Consider the following 9,649-nt stretch of genomic DNA (forward strand, 5'->3'; position numbering starts at 1 on the left):
CGTAAAAGCTGTTATTTTGCGGATTAGTAAACAAACAGCACAAGTGGTTGAGCATAGAGAACTTTGCTATTCAATCATTCACCATTCACTCTAGCATGCTTAACAGGTGGCCAGGAAAGAGTTGAAATTGGCCGGATAGATAACTTGCCGGTGGAATAAGTCCGCTAAATGTGTACAGTTTACCGCTTCCGAAACTATACTCCTAAAACGGACTAGAACCATTCAATCATTCACTGATGCCATTGTTCACAGAAATAAACTGATATTATATACTAGTACATCACTTATGTTACACTTTCACAACAACGCGCACACAACCCCAGCCACCGGTTCGTCATGTGCTTTATATAGTACTTTAGGTGGTCCCTTTAATATTTGTATGAAAGAGTAACTTATACACATGTATGACCCGTGTGACCCCGATGACCTGCCGGGATACCGATAGGCAGACCCAGAAGGAACAAAGTCCTTCGATCAGTTCCCTAAAATTTTATATAAGGAAACTACATTCCGCTCACGTGTCATTTCTATTCCCTCCAAGCCGGGACTTCTGCTTACATTTGACGCGTTTTAGGCGTTTTAATCGTTTGGTCTTGTACTAGGATATCTTCTTTGTACACTAGCCAAACGGGTGGCGTATAGGATACTGCCTGGCCAATTTGACGCTGTCCTGCCAACGTTTGATACTACAGTATACTGGACTGAAGCCACCAAAAGATCTGCTTGGAGATAAGAATTGCTACATGATGTCCGCCAAGGGTACTAGTATTTCAGTGGGTCCACTCTGTCCACTCCTGGCGTGGCTGGTGGTCAGTATTGTTCCGGCCGGTGTACTGGCCACCCCTCTGGACGACTACGTCAACAAGCCGGACCCGCACTACTCCTACCACGAGGTGTTGGAATGGCGTCTGAAAGGTCCCGGCTACACCACCTACCTCCTCAACATGACCTCACAACAGTGGCTAACAGGTGAGTGTTTGGTAAACCGCGGTCCAAGGACGTTATTAGCCCCTACCGGGCTTTAGTAGTGGCTAGGGCTTAACAGGTGGCTAGGAAAGAGTATAGATTGGCCAAATAGTCTGCTAGTCTGTTAGTCTGCTATTAAAATGAGAACAGTTTACCTCTTCCGAAACTGCACTCCTTTAAATCTAACGGTCTAACGTATCTGACATGTTATCTGTCCATTTATCCAATTTCTACTCTTTCCATTCCCCTCTGAAGCCTTGTAGAGGACAGGACGATGTTACATGATGGACTTTGTACATGTAGAAAACGCGATAAAGAATCTGTGATTTGAGGATTTAACGGTTAACGCATAGGATCATAATCATTAAAAGACTGGTAACCTTATGATGATAACTTTATTGTACAGGCCTATAGCTAGCTATGGTACAAAGTATGCATATATGGCATCTACTGATCATCACTCCAACACGATTCGTACCTTTGGCATCATTATTTTAATTTTAGAAAGACTGTGCCAACCTGTGAACTTACCAATTCTTTAAAAATTGTAAGATATCAATTATTTGATAATTATTTGATGTTTGTACATGTACTGTCCTATTATGTCTCCAGAGAAAGACGTGGACCGAACCATCTGGTGGCACTGGCTAACTGTCACCGTCCCGGACAACATCACCCACCCTGAAGCCGCCTTCTTGTTTATAGACGAAGGCAGCAACGACAACCCAGAAAGGTACTTGACATATCATAATGGGTATCTATTAATAAAGGGTAGGAAGGCGGGGAACAGGTCGGCCTGCACGGAACCCGTAATGTATCGTTAACTTAACGATCGTGAAGTGATTGTTGAGCGTTTGAGGTAAAATTTTCTGGCAGTGATTTCTGAGACGTGAAAGCTATTAGGACTGGGAGTAAGATATGTGACAGTGACATGGTACAAATTTATGATTCGTCCGTCGTAATGGTTAACATCGATTGGCGAAGGTGTAGGGTAGCCCTACATCACCAGCCAGTCGGTCTATTACGTCATGCGAGGACACCCGATGGCATGCATGTTTAGCACGTCCCTGTTTGGGTTCCCACAGGACCAGTTCGCTAGCTAGCTCGTTATGATCCTTAAATTAAACTGAGCAGTTTGTTCTCTGGTCGTTATTGCAGTCTTCCGTCTCACCACGACAACTTCATCTCCCTGGCACAGATGTTCGCCGTGTCCACTGGAAGGTCAGAAAACTATTTTTGGCGACGCCTTACAGGCGAGCCAAATACTACATATTTTACGTCCAGTTTTCTGGTCTGTCTCTTTATTGCACGTTAAATTTTACGACTTTTGTAAGTTTATCAAATGGGAACATCATTAGACACATGTATTAGAGACATATAACAAATCATGATATGAATCAATAAAAAATTAGGACACGCACAGAGATATAACATATTAGAACGTTTTGCTCATTAACATTTCGTTAAATATTGTAAAAACCAATAACTTCTTTCTTCCCTAGCGTTGGGGCGAATCTGAAACAGATACCCAACCAACACATCTTATTTAAGGTAAAAAACTTACTTTTTTTAACAACTTTGTCTATGAAAAATTGCAATTGCACACTACTTCTACTACTATTTATAGAATTGCTCCCCTCACATTGTTATCTTTCTTTTCCTTGTAGAAAGATCCGCTACAGAAGCGTCGATCCGAAGACTCCCTTCTCGCGTATTCCTGGAGACTCTTTCTGGACCACCCTGACCAACCGGACTGGCTGATATGGAACGCCATGACAAAGGTTACATTATGAAGTTTAAGCTGTACCTTCCAACACAAGAAATTGGACTTAGCCAAATATCCGACTGTACAACTCTTTGCCTTTCACAAGAAATGACCAATCTACGGCTCCTGCACGTGATGCATGTCACGTTATGCAGATGACATAAGGGGGTCATAGGTTGCAGAAAGACTATTGCGCCCCCCGTCTTTGTTGATAGATTGTTGTAATGGCCTGATGTGGATTTTTCCTATAGAATTCGAAGCTTGGACCTGTGTGAGAATAGCATTGACTACTCCGTAATTATATTCTTGGTACTGAACTTACTTGTTTCGTCGCCATGGCTAATTTCATTACCGTTATTACACCAATTGTCCGTCTCTTAAAGGCATCTGTACGAGCGATGGACACTGTTCAAGACTTTGTGAAGAAAAACAACCGATCGCAGCCTGAAAAGTTCCTGGTTTCAGGAGCATCGAAAGTACGTGTGATATCATTACTACCAAACGTTTCCTTTTTGATTTTGATAAGCAATGTGACTGCTCCTTTTTTAAGGGGCCAGATTATTTAAATTTACGCATCACTTAATACCAAGTATGAGCATCTACAGTCGTTGGCTTGGATGTACAATGTACACGTATTTTACAAATCGTACCTTGCTTCAAAACAGTACGGGCATGTTAGTAAAATTTATGAGTGCTGCAATGTTGTCGGTGAATTGGACTACAATTTATGAGAGCTGCAATGTCATTGGTGTATTGAACAATGCTGATGACCAATGATACCTCCTCACAGCGCGGATGGACCACGTGGTTAACGGGTGCAGTAGACAAGAGGGTGTTCGCTCTAGCGCCAATCGTGTTCGACCTACTAAACCTGCGCAAGGTATGTGGCATGCAAGGCAAGCTTTGCAGGCGCGCGGCGCGGCGGTAGATGGCTATGTTGCATGCAACGACCTGTTACACCTAACTTTTGTAAATACGTTGTCTAAAGCTAGTGATGATGCCCCTACTGTACTTGATGGCAGCTACTTCCGCTCTAAGATAGGTCTAGATATCGAATCGAAGTATGTATAGTGCACTGAGCCTCATTCTATCACGTACAGAACCTGCATCACTATTATCGGTCGCTAGGGGGCTGGCCGTTTGCTTTCGGACCGTATTACGACGTCAACATCACAGGACGATGTGATGACCCGAGTCTGGAAACAATGGCGGCCATCGCCGACCCACTCGGTAAGGCCATTGACCTGCTGTCATATGCATTTTGTCAATCTGCCCCACCCATGTGCTGTCAACCGACTCTCAAGTTCACACTATTTCCTGTGTCTGACCTTTTGGCCCCCTGTCTTTCTGCCTGTCAACCTTCCAGATCCCCCACCCACGAGCTATAATTCGACTCAACCACACAAACAACACAAACACACAGCTCAGCCACCCCAAACAATACTTCCCCGCCCTGAAGCAAGAAAATGACAAATGTTAAGCATATGGTAGAGTGGATTAATTCCTCAAGCTAACCTACATCTAGTACGCCACAGTCGTCTCTCTGTAAGGCATCTGGAGCCGCATAGTTACTGTTTAGAACTTTTATTCAGCCTGTCATGGCCGGTTTTGCCCTGTGGGCTTCCGCCAAATGTTCAGAGACTAACTGACATACTGTTTACGAAGTTCTTACTTGTATACTTTTTTTTTTTTAATTTTTTTTAAACACTTTATTGACAAAAATACAGAAAACATTACATACAGTATGACACATACAAAGGTTTACAGTATAAAAATACAAATACTATACATACATGATCAATGTTAGCATATTAAAAAACAACCTGAGACGCCCACACCATCAGTTACCCCCCGTATTTACAGTCATCATAAAATCAGAAGTGAATTGTTTTAAATCTACTCTTACACTCTTCGAAGCTAGTAAAATGAAGTAAATCCTTAATGTACATCTTATATAAACAAAACTTAATATCAGTAACACAGAAGTACATTTTGTTCGACATATCGACACTACCATACACTATTTCGTGTGGGTCTAACTTAACGTCTTTTCCTACCACAATTTTCCACCACTTAAAGAATTCAACCCAAATTCGTTGTGCGTACTTGCATTGATAAAGCAGGTGCATTATAGTTTGTTCTGTATTACAATGTTGGCATAATCCTGATTCGCCTATTTTCCTTTTATACAACCACATTTTTGTTGGCAAGAAGTTATGTAATATCTTAAACATAAAGTTTTGCAGTTTCGTCTCAACTAGTCGACTTGGGGCGAAGAAAAGTCGAGGAATTACATCCCCTTGAAAGATCTCTTCTAAATTATGTACATTTGTTGGAGGGACATACAGTCTTGCTACATATTTCTTATACAAGATTTTGTTTGTTACTTTCTGTATGTCTATTTCCTGTGTTTGTTCGTTAATATTACATACAGACATACTGTCAGGCTCTTTCAAGGTCGTTTTCCAACTCGTGGGGATGGATTCACGCAGCCCATAATATCTTAGGAGCTCTGATGCATTCAAGGAAATTGAATATTTTTTTCTTAAATCTTCAGGAGTTAAAATGTTACCATGTTCATCGGCTATGTCCTGAATTGTTTTTATTCCCTCTTCAAACAACTTTTTCCAGAAAATCGATTTACAGTTTTGTACTATGTATTGATTGTTCCAAAGAAATTCATGTCTTATTTCCTCCTTAGTTTGTGGGCGGTGTGAATTTAACTCCTCCCATGCTTCTAACATGCTTACATAAAAAGAAGGCATGTTCTTAACATTCAATGCTTTAACTGAGAAATTGCACTTAAATAAAAAAGTTCCCCCAAAGCAGTGGAAGTGATATTCTAATACATTTGTTGTGTATATTCTCTTTATCCAGCTGGCGTTCAGTGCCTTTAACATGCAAGTAAAATTCATCATATTTAAGCCACCTTGTTCCCTGTTTCCCATTAGGGTTGACAACTTGACCTTTGGTGATTTGTTATTCCATATAAACTTCAGTCCTATTGAATTGACTTTCTTATCAAAGTCTTCTGGGGCTTTGAGTACTGAACAATTATATATTAGTTTGGATACAGCTAGTGACTTAAATACGAGGATTTTTCCTATTAAAGTTAAATCTCTTCCTGACCAAATATTTAACAAGTTTCTCATTTTCTTCAACTTTTCATCAAAGTCCAGTTCTTCGCATTTCTTTCTGTCATAGGAGAAATGGACCCCAAGACATTTGATTGGCTTGCTTGGCCAGTGGACACCTAGAGGTGTATACGGTGTTACCACTCCAGTGCATATCGCCCTGCTCAGCAGTAAAATGATAATAATTTTAATAATAATAGTAATAATAGATGCAGTTCGTAGTGCTCTGACCTTAAGATGATATGTCCAGCGTATAAGGATCGTCTGACGATGCCAAAGTACCTTACCGGAACGGGAGGGGACGAGTTCTTCCTGCCGGACAATTCCTACTTTTACTGGGATCAGTTGGAAGGAGAAAAATATCGTCGGTAAGAATATCGGATTTATTGTATTAATCATAGATTTGAAAAAAAAAAGTACTATGGCGACATATTAGACCAAATTTCGTTGTTGCATACATTATGTTTGTGATTGATAATTTATGAAAGTATTTTTGCATAATTCAGCAGCTAATGTATGCTTTACAATATCTGACTGTACTGGTGTTACAGTGAAGTATGTCAAATATACGCAGATGGATACCAAACGCTGAGCACTCTTGCGGTGGGCACGAAATCAGCATCTTATTTGGACTTCGGGCCTTCTTCTTCAGCATTCTGGAGGTAAATATTGCACCGTTTCATGTAAGGTCATTGTTTTGGGTTCGTCTTTTAAGATATTTAGATATCTAATATCAAGCGTTATTCGGGAAGTACTAAACCTCTGTTTGTGTGGATCACGGAGAGCATTGTTTTACTTCCATATGTATTTTTAAACGGATGTGCTTTGAAAAATATCGAACAGTTTTGTCCGTTTATAATATGATAGGACTCGCCGCGACCAAAGCTGACGTGGACGAGAGAAACGGTGAGTGGATTAACTTTCCCTTTTTCTTAATATCACTTGTACTTGACTTAGATTGTATGTGAGTGTTTGCTTCTAATGCAGGATACTAGTATGCAAATGACGCTATTGACGCTGTAACGTCATTATTGAGATTTGAGTATCAATAATAGCAACGGTAAAATTAACCGAATGGCATTATAGATCTACTTTGAAAACTCTTTGTGTCGATTGAATTGGTTTTTTTAGGGTCCGAGAAGTGGGAAGATAACACTACAGACTAACGCGGAGCCTGTGATCATCCGGTCTTTCCACGCACGAACACTGGATGGTGTAAGGTTAGTGCAATGTCTTTGGTTAGTGGAAGTTGCTTTATACGCCGGAGATTACTGTACGTAGATACAAAAGAAGTCAGCTGGAGGTGGCCCATCATCGCCGCGACGCGCTTCTTCAGAAAATTGTACTCTGACTCGGTTCCCCCGAAGAAATCTGCTTGTAGATTATAGTACCCGATCAATACACATCTAACAGTCTCCTCCACAGTTTCCAAAACACTTTCGAGTTGCGAAAACATAAAACATCCCGGAATCTCTGAAAAGTCTTGAGGTCAATGATAATTATATGTTGATAGTTCTTGATCCCAGAGATACAAAAAAATTAATTGTTTTTACAGACGTGACTTCCGCTTGCTAAATCAACCACCAGGAGAAAAGGATCCCCAGCCACACCCTGTCGTCTGGCTACCCGAGGATGTAGAAGACATGGTAAAACATTATAATTACGATATTCACGGTGGTCTGTCACTACGGTATTCTTTCCCATTGCTATGCGCGTTCGAAAAGGTATCGGGTTACAAGACGCTATTTTGGCCTGTTTTGGACTACCCGTAAAATATTTGAAACTAAACAAATAATATTTAGGGGTAAATTTCGTCCAATTAAAATGAAATTATCGTCTTAACATCCTTTAAATGTTCGCTTTTTATGCTAAGTCACTGATTTTTTAAAATTTCGCTCAGAAAGACGATTATTTTCGGGTTTCCCAGCACAAGTCATGTCACGTTTTTAGGCAAACATCGTTCAAACCTGGCTACGTATATTACCCCAGATCCCCGATTTTTATATTTTTCGCAGACTAGGAATAAGATCAAAAATCCTGTTTTAGGGATTTTTTAATTTCCAATTTTAAGTCTAGTTTTTATCGACATATTGGTGAAAAAATGGCATTTTTTGACATTTTTCTCACTAAATTACCCATAATTCAAAATTGAAGCCATTTTTCAAAAATCCCTAAAACACGATTTTCGGGACAACCGTTACAGTCATTTTGAGCCGTAAATGGGGTATGTTTGACTCTCCATGTTTCCAGGTTTGAACGAGTTTTTCAGACATATCATATAGCCAGAAATTGTGCATTGTGTTATTCACACTGGCGTAAAGAATCATTACAGTATTCAAGGTCACCCAAGGATATGACAGCAGCTTCGCTACATGTTACATACCCACCAAAAATTATTGCGGACATGTACTGTCCAGGAAACTGTTTGTATCTATAGAAAAGTGTTGTTTTTTATCTGTTGCAAGGCACTCAGGCAGAAGGGCTTGTTTTGTCGCTTTATTGTAAATGACCGCAGGTGACCCCGAAATGGAACGCGGGTTCGATTCGAATTGCCCAGATCGAACACGATCGAACACAGTTCGGATTCTATGAAATGTGGGAACTTTGCAGCCCAGATTTGACCACCGTGATTCACCCATATTACACATTTATTTATCACATATTGCATGATCCGCTGTGTTTAGGTCAGTTTGCTTCCTCTTCTCCAAACAAACGAGGTCAATGACCTGGACCAGACGTCTGTCACTGTGGTAACTGGTGCTGTAGCAAACACCCTGTGGTGTTGGGATACATTATGTAGCAAGTGGCTGGGCAGAGTTGGATGGGCTGGTCACCAAATGTATGAATAGGCCACAGAGCGATAGTTTGCTAGCATGCACCATATGAAGGTAACTATCGTGCACTTCCTTTGCAAATGTTACCCTTCTAGTTTCCGCATGTATTTCATACCTGACACTTTTACGTACATGTACACCTTGTGTTTTTAGGGAAACGGAACGTACGTTGCGGAGTTCGATTTCCCAGATGTCGGCTGGCTCGCCTTCTTCATCCAGGTTTGTGAAGAACATTCGGTCGTCATGAGCTTGATAGACAAACCTCTGTCTGTCTATCTATCTATCTATCTATCTATCTATCTATCTATCTACCTATCTATCTACCTATCTATCTATCTATACACACACACACACACACACATAAACATATCTCTATTGATCTACCTACATGCCTATCATCTATCTGACTGTCTAAGTATATATATAGATATTATATTTATCGCTCTTAGCTGTCTTACACAACTTCTGTATGTAACGTATACCAAACATCTGTTTCCCCAGGCGACCTTCCCAGCCCCACACGGAACTGTTCTGGAGTTCACCACCGAGGTGCACGTCATCCCGGACACGTTCCCGTTCCCAGAGTGCCACGGGGACGACTGCAGGGGCGTCATCGTTTGAAAAGACGCTTTGAAACTTTATTAGAATGGCGCCCTTGAGCACACCACTAGTCTTCCTGAACTTCTCAACAATAACAATTACATACAATGTACAATTACATACAATTTCACCATGTATCTATGTATATGTAAGAACACACAAGTCAGCCCTGTGGGCTGCAAGTTGTTCATTTGCAATAAACCAATTATTATATAGCAGTTAATGTATAACGACGAATGTTGTAGTTCCATACCATCTATTGCCTCTACCAGGCTCCCCAAGTTGCTGGGAAAAATTGTGGAAATTGCAAAAAAATGAATTGGCAAAATAGACTGAATAGAATGCCAGTT

At 40.7% G+C, this 9,649-nt stretch overlaps 1 protein-coding gene across 1 annotated transcript; it reads left to right on the top strand.

Moving 5' to 3' along the window:
* Nucleotides 1–746: 746 nt before the first annotated feature.
* On the top strand, nt 747–9,643 carry LOC109471410 (autocrine proliferation repressor protein A-like). Its single transcript, XM_019770696.1, has 14 exons — nt 747–969; nt 1,579–1,699; nt 2,125–2,187; nt 2,469–2,517; nt 2,634–2,747; nt 3,115–3,207; nt 3,522–3,611; nt 3,832–3,961; nt 6,116–6,233; nt 6,440–6,527; nt 6,997–7,085; nt 7,421–7,511; nt 8,853–8,918; nt 9,201–9,643. Exons 1-14 carry the CDS (start codon nt 747–749, stop codon nt 9,318–9,320), a joined length of 1,455 nt encoding a protein of 484 aa, XP_019626255.1. The 3' UTR covers nt 9,321–9,643.
* Nucleotides 9,644–9,649: the final 6 nt, after the last annotated feature.

The sequence above is a fragment of the Branchiostoma belcheri genome, unplaced genomic scaffold, assembly GCF_001625305.1.
Source record: "Branchiostoma belcheri isolate BF01 breed outbred unplaced genomic scaffold, Haploidv18h27 scaffold25, whole genome shotgun sequence".
Lineage (NCBI taxonomy): Eukaryota > Metazoa > Chordata > Leptocardii > Amphioxiformes > Branchiostomatidae > Branchiostoma > Branchiostoma belcheri.